General features: G+C 36.1%; 1 protein-coding gene across 1 annotated transcript in view; it reads left to right on the top strand.

Annotated features, from left to right (window-relative positions):
- Positions 1-18,414, top strand: part of MIGA1 (mitoguardin 1) — a 46,889-nt gene that overhangs the window by 3,881 nt on the left and 24,594 nt on the right. Inside the window, exons 3-7 of the mRNA XM_026096763.2 lie at positions 266-443; positions 976-1,112; positions 2,686-2,812; positions 3,375-3,511; positions 4,349-4,472. Coding sequence (XP_025952548.2) covers positions 266-443; positions 976-1,112; positions 2,686-2,812; positions 3,375-3,511; positions 4,349-4,472 — 703 coding nt within the window. The remainder of the gene's footprint in view (positions 1-265; positions 444-975; positions 1,113-2,685; positions 2,813-3,374; positions 3,512-4,348; positions 4,473-18,414) is intronic.

Here is an 18,414-nt window from a genome sequence, read left to right as displayed (position 1 = left end):
CAGTCACTCATTTTTGTGCTCCACCAACCCCCTTGTAAACTGTGAGAGGGCTTTGTCTCACCTACGGGCTATCACAACATTTAGGAAGCAATTAGAGCCCGTTCTTGTTCAGAGTTGGTGATTTCTCAGGTTGTGTGAGAGCAGCATCTCTTACCTTCTTCAAACAAGGTATAGCCTAGGTTGAACACACCACAGCAAGGGTAAGAGGCAAGGTGAGAGTTAGGAGCCTAAATTTACAATGAACTCAATGGTTCTGTGCTTTCAGATAAAGCTTTCCCCTGGGTTAAAGAAGTTGTTTACAGTAACAGCAGTGAGTGCAATATCTGTTATTTTTCTGGCCCATCATTTTAAAAGAAGACGTGGAAAGAAGAACAGGAAAGTGTCACCGTGGGAACCAGGTCATATAGTATTAGAATGTACCAAAGCAGCTGCATCAGAAAAAGGTACATGAAGGACCCCCAAAGTTGTTTTTGTTGTTGTTTCTGTGCTTCTTGGAAGGGAAGAAGAGGGATGGGGTGGGGAACGGGGGTGCATAACTATGTAGTAGTGAAACAAGCTATTTTCCTTCTAATGCTGTGCACATTTGAATTGTTAAAGTAGAAACAAAAAAGAACAAAATTGCAGTATTTTTACAAATTAGCTGGTGTTATTCTCAAAGTTAATGTTTTAATCATTATTTGGACTAATTTTTATATAATCAAAATTATATTAACTGTTGGGTTTACGGTTCTTCTGGAGGTATCTGTATACCGAGAAAAGAGGATTGATATTTTTATAGGATGGGTAAATAATTACGCTTAAGTGCATGTTTATTGTTGTAGATAGTTCTAATATAGAAGTGTAAATAAAGTAATTGTTGTTTACTTCTAAACTGGATTTTATTGAAAAGGTTAGACACAATTCTTGATAGTTCTTGGTAACACCAAATACAGTGTTTTCAGTTTGCAGAAGCTTTAAAATGAGTATATCTGTTAGGTTCTAGTTGTTCCAGTAGCCGGCAAAACTTGACTCTTTCTCTGAGCTCTGCCAAGGAAAAAGGATCTCAGTCTTGTATCTATGCAAATGGAGGACTTTTCAGTAAATACTCCGGTTCAGTTCAGAGTCTGGCCTCGGTAAGTAAAAGTGTTTTAAAGCTCTTTTGTGTCTGTTAACCTGCACCGGATATGCACTTTATGGTTTTGCTGAGTTGGAACAACTTTCCAGAACAAGCTGCAGAACCTCAGAAGGCTAGAGATGCTGCCTGCACATAAAATGGCTTGTATATGAAAAAGGCTGCTTTACTTCCTGCACAGTGAATATAGATTCTTTGTTGGAGATCTTAAGCAGCTACAAAGTAAATGGGACTTCACTTGAACTTCTGTGTTTATTCTCTCTGACCCTTCCTGTCTTGTGTCTTACAACTTCACAAGGGTGCAGTATCCATGAGATAGAATGAGCCAAATCTGTACAACTTGGTGCTGCTGAAAGTGAGGGGATTCCCCTTGTGTCCTGCTCTTGGCTATGTGCTCTTGACCCACGTACTTACTGCTCTGGTGCATTTTAGACCCCTCAGTGGGTCAACTCACTGACTTGGCAGAAAAATTACCTAGGATAAATAAAAATGGATAAATCTCTGCCAGGTTAGTGTGTTGAACTGAATCTCTGAACACCAGAATTAGCACAAGGGTGTGGCAGCAAAACCAGAGTGAAGAGTGGGGAGGAGTAGTGAGATCTCCTCCAGTCAGATCAGCTGCTCCTAGAGTTGGAGTCAGGGACAATAGAGCTTGGAGATGCTCAAACTTCTGGAGTTGTATGACTTCTTTGCACAAGTGCAGTCATAAGAATAGCTCAAGAGACTTCCAGACATGTTAGAAAAAGAGGAAAAAGAGGTAAAGGCCATTGGTCCTCTGGTAAGAGTATTGCAATGGATGAAAATTCTTCCTGCACTGCTGCTGCATGGTAGCTACTATGGTAAGGGTTCTGTGGGCTATGTATGATCTTTGTTTCAGTGGTCAGCAGCTCTGGTTAGGAACTATTTACAGGTTGAGGAGAATTTGCATGCAGCATAGCTTTTCTAATGTTGTGCCTAGAAAGCAGGTTGATTTAGGCATTCATGATTATGTTTACACAGTGGTTTCTCACCTGCCAGCTGAAGTCTTTTTTTTTTTCTTTTTTTTCCCTTCTTTCCTCCCTCAGGTATCCTCAGATGGGAGAATGAAGCTGGCCATGTGCCCTTAGCAGTTTTGTAATAGCCTGTGTATCTTTATATGTTGTCTGTCTGTATCTGCTTCCCTCCTTTTAGGAAAGGCTCACGCAGATCTCATAACAGATCCTGTTCATGTCAGCCTAGACAACAAGTTTTATTCTTGAGAGCTCTTTTTCCCTGTATTTTTTTTAATAATCTATAATCAAATTCAGCTTGAAGAACAGTATTATAAATCAATGATTATTTTCTTGCTCTAGAAAGAGAGTAATACTGACTTCCACAGCATTGTTATTAATACTAGAGTGTGGTTTGCTAAAGAAGACAATTTACATTATGCTTGATCTGAAAATAATTGTACTTTTTTCTAAAGTACTTCAAAAAGTAAGACTACATATATAACCTGAACCGTAATGTACTCTGGTAGGAATGTATTTTTAAGGATGCTCAGTATGATAATGCTTTTTTTTTTCCCCTCCCTCCCCTCCCCCCATCCCCTTCAGGTCCAAAGTGCCACCTCTTGTCACAGTTGTGCTTGTGCCAATTCCAATTCCTGGGATAAAGCAGAGGAGGATGATATTAAGCTTGTCAATATTCCGGTGACCACACCTGAAAATTTGTATTTGATGGGTAGGTTATAATAAGAAAGTTCAGCATCTAACAGCAATGCAAGAAAGTAATTGATTGTTTTGATATCAAAGTGACACTTGCACAATATTATTGTGGTGTTCTTACAGTGTCCTGCAAGCCTATTCTTTCTCCTGTACTGTGAGGACAATCCTTTTTGGAAAAAATATCTTCCTGCAGGCATGTGTTGTAAGAACACTTCCATAAAATACTGAAATCTTACTTTATTTGGAGTTTCTGAAAAATATATTTTTGATTCTTATATTTATTTTAGTAGTAAGCTATAGAATTAATTAAAAAAATAAATAGGGAAAATACCACTGAAGTCTGTTACTTTAATCATATTGTGAACTTCCTTACCTTAAAAAAAAACCCAAAAAACAAAAAAAACCCCACATCTGATTTTTAATTTCTTCTTTTTTTTAAGATGGAATTGTTGTCTAAAAAATTTACATCTCTGCTATAATCATTCTTATTATCCACATAGTTTCCTGTGACTCTAAAATGTGAAGACATATGGAGGCTGTGTGTTTGATGGAATGGAGGTATTCCTGATCTCCCCTAGGTATGGAGCTTTTTGAGGAAGCACTGCGTCGATGGGAGCAGGCATTAACTTTCCGTAACAGGCAAGCGGAGGATGAAGCAAGTTGTAGTTCCATCAAGCTAGGAGCAGGAGATGCAATTGCAGAAGAAAATGTAGAAGTAAGTATATTCAAGCTGTAATATACTGTTGCTGCTTGCTGCTGCTTGACAGTTCATTGGGCTTTGTTACCTAAGTATTTTCAACTTCTAATGCAGTTACTGAAACTGAGTGTGAATTCAGACTTCCCATTTAGTGATACTGTATTTAAAGGATTAAAAGGATTTAAAGTACATCCTATTTAATTTTTTTATTAGCTTTACTTATGTATTTCTATTTTTGGCACTTGTTGCTACATCAGTGTTTACTTCTGGATGGTATTATCAAGCCACGAAGCATTTCTTTAATCATTTCTCTGAACCAGATCCCTTGGGTCATCCATTTCTTGTAGGACTATGTAAGAATCCTCCTAGAGAATCTCCTTAGTGCAGATGCAGGTCTTGAGAAAGATGAACAATTTATGAATACACATGAAGTAATGTGATTGAACTTTTTTTTTGTTTTCCTTTGTTCTCCTGAACTAAATGCTAAAATATTTAAAATAAACTTAGGCTCCCATGTTCTTAACTATTTCTAGTGCAGTAAATATCATGGATACTTTTAAAATATTTTTAACCTAGATTTTAATGTTATTACACTAAATAAAGTGTGTGTGTGTAGAAAGATTCTGTAGAATATCTGTAGAAAGGTACTTCGGATGTTGAATTATCCATCAGATGATGTCCTTATACTGTTGGTGGGGAAATTAGTGGAGGAGCACAATGAATTCTTTGAAGGCTTAATATCCTTTGTGTGTTTTTTTTTTTTTTTTTTTTTTTTTTTTTTTTTTTTTTTTTAAGAAGCCTTATAGACTGCAAACAAATAGAAGATTTTCTCTTTTAATTTCTTTCTTCTTGCAGGATATCATTAGTGCTGAATTCATTCATAAGCTTGAATCCTTGCTTCAAAGAGCTTATCGTCTTCAGGAGGAGTTTGAGGCCACCCTTGGGGCCTCTGATCCTACTTCCCTAGCTAATGATATTGGTGAGTACTCCTAATTTATATTCCTGTTGCTTGTAATAATGCCCCTTGTGGGGGGAAGTCACTGAATACTCAGTGAGCAGAACTGTATCAGTAAATAAACAGAATAAATTTCAGAGTCTTTACATTATTCTTATCATTGGCCAATTGTTATCTAATGAGCTGAAAGGAATTTTTTTTTCCTTGTGGATTTTCAATATACTTAAAAAAAAAAATGCATAATACTCCTCAAATTTCTGAAGTTTATGTTGGCTCAGATATTTAAGTATTTATGCAGTAAGAATATATGACCCATTTTTATAGCATGGGGTTGCTAGAGCATTTCAAAAGAAGCTTCATTTGTCTTTTGAACTTCAAGTTGTGTATGTGTTTCTCCCTACCACAGTTTCAAAAAATTTTACAGGAAAACAAAGCCAAACCAGAAAGACTTAGCCTGAAGCAGATTTCCATTATAGAAGATCTCACCCCTGATGACTGAAGTTTGTCAAAGTTATGAGTGACTAAAATCAGGATATTTTAATAGTAAATATAGTAACAGTAGTTGCTGCTTAGGATGCTGATTAAAAGCTTTAGATGCTGATTAAATAAAGATAGTTTGATTACTTAAAGAATAGGTTTAAAGTGTCCTTAAAGACTGATACTATTAAGCCTTTTCATAATTCAAAATCAAACATCTGATTTCAAAGAATTGTCATAGAATTAAAAGGAAATACATGTTTTGAGATTAGTTCTTGGTCTGTAGCCTTGTTAGTTTTCAGCTTGACTGGCACCAGGTGGCAGTACATCTCCCCTGTTAACCCTCGTGTTACCCTTCAACCACTAAATACAGTTCTGAGTAAGGTGAGAGTTAAATTTAGGTCAAAACTGGCTTTCTGACATATTTGTATATACCTGTTAATGTAACTCTTAAAGCAGAAGAGAGTTTGGCTATTGTATTTTGATGCCTAAGACCATAGGGGCCTACTAAAGCTGCAGTGTATATTGATTATTAAAGTGGAAGTTTATTCGTAATTTCTGTCTTCAGGCAAAATTAAGGAAATCGTATTGTAAGGACTTGGTGTGATGTTTGCTGTATTTAGTCATTGTTTTGCTTAGTTACCCTAGAATGTTTTAAATTGATATTATTTAGATGTGAGAATTTGATACTTGTTTCCCAAGAATGTTCTGAGAAACTGAATTCCTTTCAAACATTCTTTGTAGAAACCATTCTGTGGTCTCTTGAGTAGAGATTGTCAGTTACTTTATTATGAATTTTGTCTGTGCTGGCCCAGATGAGCAGGGAAAACAGTGCTTGACTGCTTGGGATTCAGGGCTTTTTTGGTTATCTTGAATTCATAGTTTGAACAGCAAGTAGTGTGTTAGAGAATACTTCACTCTTTCAGAACATTGTTTTAGAACATAAACAGAAAGAACACTGTCTCAGAAATGCAGTGGCACTTGCAAGGTTTTAATACAGACGATGTTTTTGTTCAGTATTTTCCCTTTACGTAAAACATATCTATTCACTTGCAATTTATTTGATAATATACTTTCCTGTAGGGTATGACTACTCGGTGTAGTGTGTGAATATTTGAACTAGGATGTCTGAGATCCAGACTTTTGTGAGTAGAGACAGGAAAGTATGTTTGGGAGAATCCTAGAAGTTCTTGTGTAGCATTTTTTCCCCTTGCTTTTCTTTGGTAATTTAGTTGAAACTGAAAGGTGCTCTCAACAGACTTTTTCTGTCCAAAACTGTACATGTTAAGATGCAATACTCTTTTTGTTTCACTTCTGTTCAAACTATATAGTAGTCTCCTAGGAAGCACAATAGTAAAAATAGTGTTGGCTACTTTTCCGACTTTCTTTGTTTGTGTCTGTTGGGAAAAATAGTTTGGATGGGTTCAAGAGCCACAAGAACAAGAGAGTCCAAGAAAATTATGAAATCTCAGCGGCCCAATGAAATAATAATACAGCATTTTTTATGCTGCTGAGGGTAATATTCTACTGCAAAATACCAATGACAGTTGTGAACAGAGACAGAAATGAAGATGCCTTTGCTCTATCTTTGACATTGATAGGACTGTGTATAATTTGTGGCAAAAGAGGCAGCATCTGCTAAATCAAAATGAGTGGTCCTGGATAACTTATACCCAGAACTTCTTTGGGAAACTCAATAAGGAAAGCACTGTGATCCATCATTTACTATTCACTAATCTTGGAAAATGGAAGATGTTTCAAATGATTGGAAGACTGCCAATTTAGTTCTGAATTAAAGAAAAAAAAGCATAAGGCTAAACAACGAACTACAGATTAAGTGTGATGCCAATGAAATAAGTGTTGCTAATTTGCAGTTCTGTTAGCATAGAGTAAGTGTTAAATGTGTAATTAGTGCCATTCAGTATGGTTTCATGGTAGCTAGTTCTTGGACTGAAGGTTTCAGACTTCGCCATTATTTGGAATTGATACAGCATACGTTATATGGGTAAAAATAAGCTCACTGACGTGTGAACATTTGTTGATAATTCTTTCCACAGTTAAGGGAAAAGTCTGTAGAAGAGTATCCTAGGGATGATTTTTGGTTAAATGCTCTAATTTTATCAACTATGTATGTAGTTGATGGTAAGATCAATGGTAGAGCTTGAAGCTGATTAAATGATCATTAAGGGTATTAAAAACATTGAATAATGAAAGGACAGGGTTAGTAAAAAGTGGTTTAAATGGTCACTATCTAACAAATTACATCTGGCAAAATAGAGGCAACTAGGAATTGTATGTCTAGATGAGAGATTTAAGAAGAATACTGACTTGGAATGCTTTAGGAGAATCATGGATGACAGTCTCAACATAAGTGCTCAGTACAGTGCTGTAGAAAAAAGACCACTGCTAATCTTGGGTTATGTAGAAAGGACAGTATCGGAGCAGAAGCAGAGGTATGATCTTGCTTTTGTATGGGCCTGGTAAGGCTGCTGTTAGAATACTGTGTCCGGTTGTGTTCATATTGCAGAAGATGTGCAAATACTAGATGGTTCAAAACAAGCCACAGAAATGATCTGTGTTTTGGAAAAAACGAGTTAACGATGTGTGGTTTAAGTTGAATATGCCCAGCTCTTTACTGAAGAGAATACGTAGAGGTGACTTGCTCATTCTGAATAGCTACTTACGCATGGAAAAGGTATGTGGTGTTGGGGACTCAGACCTTGTTGACAAGATCATAACAAGATCCAGTGGCTGGTTGTTTAAGTGAAACAAGTTACATTCTGAAGTAAGTTCCCTCTGAAACACTGTTGGAGGTATTTCAGTGTTTTAAACAAAGAGGGTTTTTTAAATGCTCTTTTGAGGAATGTTTTATTCCTCTTTGAGAAAGGAATGGATCTGGGACAGGTAGATCACTGCAGTCTTTCTGGTCTTTAAATTTGTCTTCCCTTATTTTTCTTCTTATTTCATGGACTTAGGCTGAACAAGAAAAATCCTTTATTGTTCGTAACAGGTTCATGACACTTGCAGCTTGTCATTAAAATGGTTATAACAAAAGCTTATGCTTCAGGGTTTCAGCTGGTTGCCCATGAGGGTAAGCAGATGGGTTTTTTTTTTTCCATCTGATGCATATCATGGTTAGATACAGTCTGTGGATTTTCTTTCTTCCATTTTCTCCATCTGAAGTACTTGTGATTAACCACAGATGGAGACAGGGCTCTGACAGTTGGACAAATGCGATTAAGTGTTATCAAGAGATGTACTTCATAAATGTCTGACTAGCATTTCTTGTTCTGAAACTCAGAGTTATAGTGAGCTCCAAACTTGATCAGGAAGGAAACTTTCCAAGGTAAAAGTTTCATAGATTTCTGGGATTTTTCAGCTTTTTCTATAAGATATTCTGATTTTTGAGGATATATATCCAGATTAGTCATAATGATTTGCCCCCACCCCCCACAAACATTAGACATGGTGTCAACTTTACCTCCTCTGGCATATGTATGTTGTATACCAAAATTGCAAACAGTTGTCATACCACATCTCGTTTCTCTTTTTGTGATCCTGCTTGCTAGTTAAAGCTGGTTGGCCTGATTAAACAATTTTGCTGACAAACTTTGAGAAACAGCTTTCTGGAGGAGGTATGGTAATGTGCTACAGGGGAGAGTCAGGAATAAGTTACCTGGAGTCCTCTTGGAAGACTGGAGCCTATCACTACAACCACTCCATCTTTCACGCCATGCCCTGAAATGCTTCTTTTCTGCTATGACTGGTATAGGATGAGTTATCAGAGCAGTCAATCACTGCTTGAAGTGCTTGCATGCTATAGTCTGACTGCCTTTTGTTTGATCCTTTCTGTGTAAATTGGCACCTCCAAATGGTTTTCTTCTAATTACATGTAAATTATATATTTTTCTCTTCCCCATACTTCTAAATATTCAACTTCAGCAGTGCAAAAGCTGCAGATATAAATAAATACCTCACCTCCCTCTTGTGCCTGTGGGTAAAATTCTGTCAGTTTTTTATTGATTGCAAATCACTTTTTTCAACTCTGTAAGCTACTGTTGAGTCCTAAACAGTGAAAATAGGCCTGGCTTAAATTTTTTTAAATATAGATTAAATAATGGAATACAACTATGTTCACTCTGGAGGCATTCTCCACTGGACTTATAGAATTAATAAATAAAGCAGCAAATATTGAACTAAAATAGGATTTCTATAGCAGAAACACTTTTTGACATAACACTTGTAGAAATAAAAACATAGGGCTAAACTGTGTTCTGTTTTTGTGCTGATCCTCTTAGGACCGTAAAACAACATGGGAAGCCTGGAAACAGGCTTTCTTCAGGCAGGCATAAGCTACGCCGAGTCAGGAAGAAGGCAATTGGCAGAAAACGGTGAAACAAAATACTCATCTTGTTATTTCTGAGTGATGGATGTGAGGGGGTAGAGGGTTAAAAGCTTCCAATACTCTGTAGCCTGTCCTGGAAGACTTCTCCCTGTTTAGATAGCTTCTAGCAGATTGAAATGTTAGTCGATCTAACTTGGGGGGAATGCAAAGATTTAGGAGAGAAACAATAGCTTTACTTATGAGCAGAACTGTGGGTCAAAGGGTAGAATTCTCAAATCGTTGGGCTCCCTGTCACTACTGAATTTCTAATATTTTATTATTCTGGTTTCTATGTAAAAAGGAATGCTGGCACTCAAACCAGTGGTGATGTGTACACTGGCACCTAAACTTTTCTATAGTAATTTTACAACCTATACATTGATTAAATAGTTTTTATTTGAAAATATTTACTAGCATTTTTATGTTATATATTCATACCATTTGAAACAAATAAATTGTTTGATTTACCGCAGTCAAAAGATCTCTCATGGAGATCTGTGTTGTTGGATGGTTTTCATGGTAGGCTTGTCTGTTTCTTTTTTTAATTTTCTTCTCACACTCAAAGATATGTCTGGCATTTTGGAGAGAATGAGCACAGCACTCAGTGATGAAACTCTTCAGAGAATATATTTACTTATTGGAAACCTTTTCTCCAGATGCTTTTAAAATAAACAAAAAAATTTGCATAGTCAGTGAAGTGTTTGAAAGCTCGCTTTTGTGTATTTTTACTAGCTCAGACTTCTGTAATGTTTTGCTGTCCACAGGTGAATATTTAGTGCCTGTATTTTGCTTCCTGTCTCTGAAACATTAATGGATAAGTTTTAGTCTGTGAGTACTGTGTTTTATTTGGTTACACAAGACAAGTTTCTGTATTTATAATTCTCAGGCAGGCCCCAATCAGGAAGTGAAAAATTTGTAATAATTCACTTAGTTTTGCTTTCTAGTAGTATATATTAGTTATAAAATGATTTCAAAGTAGCTTAACTTTTCATGACTGTTTGAAATATTTTGCTTGCTTTGTGCACCCTGAGGAAAAATTTACATTCAAAGATTTCTTCATTTCTCAGAAAAGTACACAACCTTTTGTAGAGGCTGAAACATAATTGGGATATGGGTATTTCAAGTTGAACCAAAAGTGAAAAATAGCTTTGGGGTTTTGTTTTGTTTTGTTAAGTGTGGAAACATTTTCGTTGCAAGAAATGTTCTTATAAAGGAACAAAAACAGTATTACTAAGTCTGAGCGAAAGCCCAGAAAAATCATTCCATTCCTATTAAAACAAAAGAACAAAAACAAAATATCCCCACAGCTTTTGAACATAATTAAGCTATTACAGTTGACAAAAGTTCAATAACTGCTGAAGCTTGCTGTCTTTTATTGACTGTCTCTTAGATTGAACTTACTGCTGCAACTCTTCATTTCTGACTCACAATAGATACTAAAATGGCAGATGTTTGAATTGGATAGTATGTCTTCTGCTGCGAACAATATTGAAAATTTTCTTTAAAGGCATATTTATCCAATATTAATAACAATTCCTTTCTAAACCGCATCAGCAAATTTCTTGGCTAAAGAGTCTATGCATGTAGCATGCTGAATAGTAGAGTAAGATTAGTTACAAAATCAATTGAAAACTGCAAACAGAAGTATTTCTGCAAAATTTGCATGTATAAAAGGATCGTAATGCTCTTTTTTTCTCAGTAGTACTCTTATGTTAATTTTAGCAGCACTACGATAAAAACGCAAAATAACTTTGTTTTGACCTGCAGTGAAGAGACCTGTACTGAATCAGATTGGTATTTGATAACCTATATCTTTACAATGATAACTGATAATCTGAGTGTTATGTTTGTGTACATGTTAGAAGCTGAAGCTTACATGCCATTTCATTGCATAGGAAAACAGATGAGTTAATCTTTTCAGTACTGGCTTAAGATAATCTATTTTACCTTGCACTGAACCAGCATAGGAGAACTCAGTCCTTTATTGTATGTCAGCTGAGGGGTGATGTGGATACAAATTTCTGAAAACACTTCAAGTAGGATCTGCAAGAGCATATGTTTCTGATTTTTGAGGACCCTTGCTGCCATTTGCCCAACAGCTCTGCTCTCTAGATCAGAGCATGCAGGCTATTTATACACGTTGTTGCTTTTCCTTAAATGGCATCTCTGAGACCTGTCTGCTCTGTCCATACAGCCCAAATGGAGTTTAAGCCCTTGTCTCTCTCTTCCTGGCTGCTGTAGTGTTCTCACGTCTTACCTTGTCCATTTACAACTTGCTTCCCTCAGATAGACTTGAATGTTGTTTCTAAAAATCATCGTGGCTTATTATCTGACCAGATAGCTGGTCTGTCCCTTAAGGAGGCCCTCTCCCTCAGCTGCTTCTCTTCAAATGAAATACAAGCTACTCTTCCTTTATGTTTAAGGCTGCTCATGATTGAGACAGAGCCCACCTCCCCGATTTAAATTCTCCAAACTCTGTTCCATTAGCTGTTCAAGTATAACTCTTCTCGGTTCTTCTAAGGCAAAATCTGTCTACTATTTCTCAACCATTTCTGCGTGTTCCCTTACAACATGTGAACAGCTGCTATCATCTTTCCTGAGGTTTCTTCTTAACAGCAGCTTCCTGGTTCCTTAGAATTACCCAGGGAAACTGTAATTACTCTTTCTCCGTTTTTTTTCCCTTTATACTCTATCTACCTTAAATCTCTGATAGAAGGGGGGAAATATAGTGAAACTGTGCCAGTTCCTTGTATTTCTTTGTATTTGCAATCTCTGCCTTTTAACTCTGTCTTCAAATTATAACCTCTTGCTAGCAAGATTGTCTCTTCTCTGCATCTGTAGAGCAGTTTATGCAGTTAGGACCCTGCGATACTCTTCAGGTAGGACTAGTTGACCCATGCTGTATTATCAGTATATCTGTCATTTACCCTACAACTGCAAACACACATGACTGACACTACTTTAGAGGTATATTTAGGTTTAAAGGTATCTTGAAGCAAGCTAACTTTCAAAGGTAGTCTGAAATAAACTGCTAGCTTATAATAAATTATTATTCATCAAACAAATTTTCTGCACATCTCAAAACAGCATATTTATTTTTCCAGTGGTTGAACATTAATATTTAGAACCTAATCAAAAAAGGAGTGTAAAGATCAAATGATTTTTCCAAAGAGCTGTATTTCAGTGTCTCATTAGTTGTAAGTTTAAATCTTTGGTTGGAATTTATTCATGGAAATGATGCAAGCCTGCTTATGATTACTGAAGAGTACCATATAATTTAAGTAATCTTCAGAACAAAGGTTAGATTAGCTGTCCAAAATGTTTTTGCGTACGTTGGAACAGAATATTTTTTTAATAGATGTTATTTGGTTTGGATGTTTTTCCTTCCTTTTGAAAGGACAGCAAACCATTCAAATCAATCTGACTAATCATTATTCATATTGTCAAGGATTAGACTAGATAATTCTTCATCGTACAGAAATGGTCTAATGTTATAAACAGAAGGGTAACAGAAATCAAAAGCTACTTCAAGACAGGACAAAGATCTTAATTCACCAGTTGAGGAAACTTGGATTAAGACCTAAAATAATGATGAAATGATATGAGAAGAAACTTATAAATATTCCTGATGAATGTCTAGCATGGGACCTTACATGGAATTGATTAAAGTTTTTGTTTTTAAAGGCTATTTAGTGTATAGTAATTACTATTTAATAATAATGAAAGTGACATTGCAATTCACTTAAGAGTGTAAAAACAGGTGAACAGGTCAGCCTGTAGGTCCATCTAGTTCAATATCCAGTCTCCAGCAGTGATTGGCAGTAGATTTGAGAGGAGTGTAAGAACTGAACATAAGAGCCTTCCTTTGGCAAACCTCCTGGCTTCCAGACTCCTATTAGACTACCATAGCCAAGTTTACATCTGACCATCTGGTTCTTTGGGTTGTTTGTTTTTTTTGAGGTGTCATCTCTCCTTGTGTGAAAAGCATTTTGTACCTGTGATTATGCTAGATACCCTTCTGTATACCTTTTTTAGCTTTACTGTATGCTTTTCTGAATACTCCTGACCGGAATTTATATAGAGTTCTTAAGATATGGACAGAATAAGGGCTTGCTGTGGGATACTGATATTTCTGTTTTCTACTAAATTTCAGCATTCTAGTTGTATTTTCTACCAGAGTAGCAAAGGATGATCACATGCACCTTATATCAGCTGTTGCTAATATAAAGCCCATCACTGGGTTCATGTAGCTAAGGTTGTTCTTTCTTGTGCATTAGTTGATCAACAACCGAGCCCTTTTTAAAGATTTATGGTGTATTGTTGCCTTTTATTTTTGTCGCTAGCTTAAGTGATAAGTTACACACTAGAATTATTAGTTCACCAATTTCATACTTAAGTTTTTTTGAGAATTCGTTATCTGCAGTGGCCTTATTTTCTGAGTGCTCCTTTAACATCTCGTCTGTCAGCTCTACCAGTTCACTTTTGTTAGCCGCACTAATCAAGATTCCTGGTTCTGAAGAGTTTTTTGGAAGCATTTTATCGTAGGTTCTAGTACTTTGGGTCAATTGCTTCTCAATTGTCTTTTTTTTTTTTTTTTTTTTTTTTTTTTTTTTTTGACCTTCTCCCAAAAGTACACATATTCACCTCTTTTTTTTGTGCAAAGAAAAGTGCTTATTTTCCTCACACCTCAGGGCTTGATTAAATGACAACTTCTCTTTGTTTTGAACACCTTTGAATAGTGATATATGGAATAAGTGGAAACAGCCTTCCTAAAGGGAAAGGTGCTCTTGTATTTCTCTTATGTATTCCTGTGGTATGTTTTTAACAAATTATAGCTTACAAATTCTTTTTCTTACTAAAAAGGATGTATATACACTTAACTTCTATGTGTTTATATACATTCTGAGTATTAATGTTCCAGAGGCAGGAAAAATCATACCAGACAGATGGCAAGTTGTAAGGGTGGGATAAGTGTTTATTTTTCTGGCTGGAGTATTGCAGTGTGAGGTTATATAAACTGATGATCAGGAACATGTTTTGGCCTGTAGGGCTAATTCCTGTTTTAGAATTTCTACTAAAACAATTTATTCTTATATTAAGCTCTATTTTAGGAGACGCTTGTCTGGAACGTTCTTGGACAAAGTGGGAGAAGGAGAGACAGAATTGGGGGGGAATATAAACAGTGTTAGTTCAGGATATAAAAAGATTTCAGGATAATCAGCTCAGTTTGGTAGCTTAATCTTGAGAACACAAACTACAGTTTATCCTCTCCTTTTTGCTTTTGAACATAATATCAAAATAAAATATTGGCAGAATCATGTAAAATCAGCAATGTGAAAATTTAACTGTGAGTGCTATAGTTCCTGCATTAATTCAGTAGTTCAGTTGGCACTGAAAGTAGATAAACTTTTGTCAGCAGCTTATTTGCAAGGGCTTATATGGTAAGCATTGTATCTCTGTTAGCATGTGCAAATGCTAAGTATTTTTCTGAACTTACATGGCTAGTACGTTTACATCCCACTGCAACTTAAGTTGGAGGCTCTGACCCATCAGTCTGTCCTAAATGATTGTAGTGTATCCACACTGGACATTACTCAGCAGCTGCTGAATACTGGGCATCCTAGCTTTGTCCACACTTGATTGCTACAGCAAGACATGTTTAGCAGGTGTATGGGGCTTGCAGTTTGATTCCTCCTATGCCTCCCCAAACTGTTTACTTCTTTACTGGGATGCACAAGTAGCTTTTATAAGAGTTTCCTTTCCTAAACATTCTTTTGTTTCTTAAACTTTTGTCTCAGCTTGAAACATTTCAAAGTTGAACCTGTTTGTGGGAATAAATCCATCTTTCTGGAAAGTTATAGCAAAATGTGCCATGATCAATAACAATAGAGAGACTAAAGCTTGTTATTTAATATATCGTTTTTCTCCCATGCACGTATTTATGCACTCAGTTTCTAGAACTGTTATCAAAAATGAGCTATTGTTTAGGGATTGTGTTTTATTTCTGATATGTCTTTTTTGAGGCTCAAGCTGAACTTGTCTTTTGTCAAATTGCTGTCAGTTTTCTAGTTCTCTGAGATATCTGCGCCGTGCACTATGTTCCACCTTACCTAATAAGCCTGGTTGTATCATAGCACTGCACGGCATCCAATTCAGAGCACATGTTGATCACGCCAGGCTTTGTTCTTTCTGCTGCTATTTAAAGCTGCCCTTGTTCTACATGTAGATATGCCCACAAGTAATTAAAGGTAAACATATAAATATTTCCTGATAGCTTACACTACATAGATTCTCTATTATCAGAGCTTTGCTTTATCTTATTACTATAATTGAGCTTATTTTACTCTAATTTACCATGGCTAATAAATATATTGACTGTATACTACAACTACATCTGCTTACTATATACTTTAACTACATCTTTTTGGGTAGCTGCTGACTTTAAACCAGTGTCAAATTGTCTTCCAGGGGCAAGTTGCACGGATTATAGTAAAATTAAGGTATTAATATGTTATTACTAATGTATTTAGCAACCTTAACTATTAATTTGTTTTTCAATTGAAATTTGGTAAATAATGTTATTAAACTAAAGGTCTGGAGGAGGAACTCTTCATTCAGTACTACTTTTCAAGGATTCTTGTCTCATTCTTTCCCACTCTTGAGTGCAAGTGGAATGCATGTAGGTCCCTATCAGTAGGGCACTCAAAATATTTTTTTTTAAGTCTCATTGTTTAAAGTTAAGCATGTGTCTTGCTAACTTAGATTCATAAAGTGTATGCTCTGTGAAGCTGAATTTGCAGAAGCCCGTCACATTCCAGAATGGTTTCACTAGAGATGTGCAGAATTTTGTAAGAATGTTCTACACTGAAATTCAAGTGAAGGCTGGATTTACTATGCTGTCCTTGTAGAAGCTGCCTCACATCTGGTAAATTTGTGTCAAATATAATACTAGAATCTCCATTCTGAATACAGAATCTGAGTATTAGTCCATATCACATACATATTTGCATCTCTTGATGCTTAGCTCAGTGTCAATATTTGAATAGTTCAGCACTGTCTTTCTATCTGTCTGTTAATTCCTGGGATAGAAAGATATCAATCTTTCTTTTCTTATCACATTCTTCTTAAATGTAAGTTGAATCATGTGCATGTTAATGTAATCTTTTTTCAGGAATAGCGTTCATATGGCTAGCAATACTATTATAGCAATGCTATTAAAATAGATTTCTTTATCAATGCATAGAGAGTACATTTTTCTTTTAATGGAAGAACAAATTAACATGTGGAATCCTCTGTCTGTCTTGCTTTGAAATGTGAACATCCCTGAAGAATAACATACTGGTTGAAAGAAAGTTTTTTTTTTTTTTTTTTTTTTCCTGGCAATCTTGTGTTTAAAATGTCACTTCAAAGAGAATATGCTAGGTGATCCCATACCTTTCACTGTCTAGCAAAATAACTTGTACTAGCATACTAGTTTTCTTTCCTTTTTTTAATATAACCACTTACAGAACTTTCTAAAGCAACAGGTTTCAGGTGCTGAGCAACAGTTGCTGGTTATTATTGGCCTTCATCACTAAGCATCCCTACTAACTGCTCTTCCATCAAGAGCAGCATGGTGGAAAGCGAAGAAGGTGGCAGTGACTTGGAAAGAAGCAAGGGGTACCACTAGTAATGCACAATCTTGCTTTAAGTGCTCACAGATTTCAGTAGGTTTACACAGGTGTGCTAGAACAGAGATAAGAAGAGATAAGAAGTTCACTTACCTTTGAGACTCCTCTCAAGTCTGGTGAGAAGACTTCACTACCTAATGTGCTTATAGAGGTCTCTGGGGTAGAGAGAGTGTTAAAGAGCTCATTCTAGATGTGTAAGTCTCAATTAGCCTTGTATTTCCTTCTCCTGTAAATATGACGGTGTACTTTAAATCTGCTCTGTATCACAATGAGTTAATGTGCTATCACACTGACTGAACAGACCATTTTATTGTCACTAGAAGGTGTCTGTGCAAAAATAGTGGTATGTTGTGCTTGTTTTCAGAATGTGAAAAACTAAGAAAAGGCAATGACGTTCAAATCTGATGACTAAGGCATCTGGCAGTCCTCACAGTACTGTGCTATAAATCCCCAGTGGACAGCCTAGGTTTTAAAATAAGCATCACTGGAATTCAAACTAGACTTTGCTGTGGCCAAAATAGATATGATGCTTGCTAAAATACGGGAGAATGGAGTACTCCTATGAAGAGGAGAAAGTGAGAACTTTGTCTGCACATCGATCTAAACAGATTCTGCCCAGATTAGAAAGCTGCAAACTTGGTTGCCAAATCTTCTGTCTTAAATCAAGTATGAGTACAGAAGCTAACTGTTATCTTCTTATTAGACTTGAAAACAGGAGGCTGGTCAGAAATCAAATTCCCCCGTAAGGGTTAGGAATTTTGACCTTAAAATCAGACAAGATTCACTGATTTTAGCTTCAGGATAAAGAAAAAGTTGCACCAAAAACTGTAACCTTGTGTAAATGTCAAAACTTATAATGTGCAGATATGAATAATTAAGTTTACATTTTCAAAGAAAATCTGTATGATGGAGAGAAACGTAATGCTGACACACAGTTTATGCAGGATATACATCTCAGATCATCTGTTTCAGGATCACATTTTCACATCAAGCAGAGTCAGAGCAGTATACCAGGGAAATCAACATACACATACACTCATTTTGTATGTGTATGTTATACATGTAGGTTATGCCTACATATAGGCTCTAATCTACACATAGGTTATGTGTTCAGATTTAGTTATTAAATATGGTTCTGCAATTAATGAAGATGATGAGCCAAATCATGTTTTTCTCATTATCATTTTCCTAGGAACCTTATTCATGAACCAAGACCTCATTATTAAGAGTGGGTGCCCCTGTGCCAAAGAGGTTAAGTAAGTTCTAGCAGTTTGCATTGGTGAGTTCTTATATCAGCATTGTGACTACTATTATGAGCATTTCAGGTGTCAAAAGATGAGTCTGGTGGTGAAGTATTAAGAGATCTTAAAAATGTAAAATATGGGTAGCAGCAGGAATAATTTCACGTCTTTTGTATTAACTTTATCTGGAGCCA

This window comes from Dromaius novaehollandiae, chromosome 8, assembly GCF_036370855.1.
Source record: "Dromaius novaehollandiae isolate bDroNov1 chromosome 8, bDroNov1.hap1, whole genome shotgun sequence".
In the NCBI taxonomy this organism is placed as follows: domain Eukaryota; kingdom Metazoa; phylum Chordata; class Aves; order Casuariiformes; family Dromaiidae; genus Dromaius; species Dromaius novaehollandiae.
The sequence above is the reverse complement of the archived record's forward strand: the minus strand, read 5'-3'. Positions and strand labels throughout refer to the sequence as shown.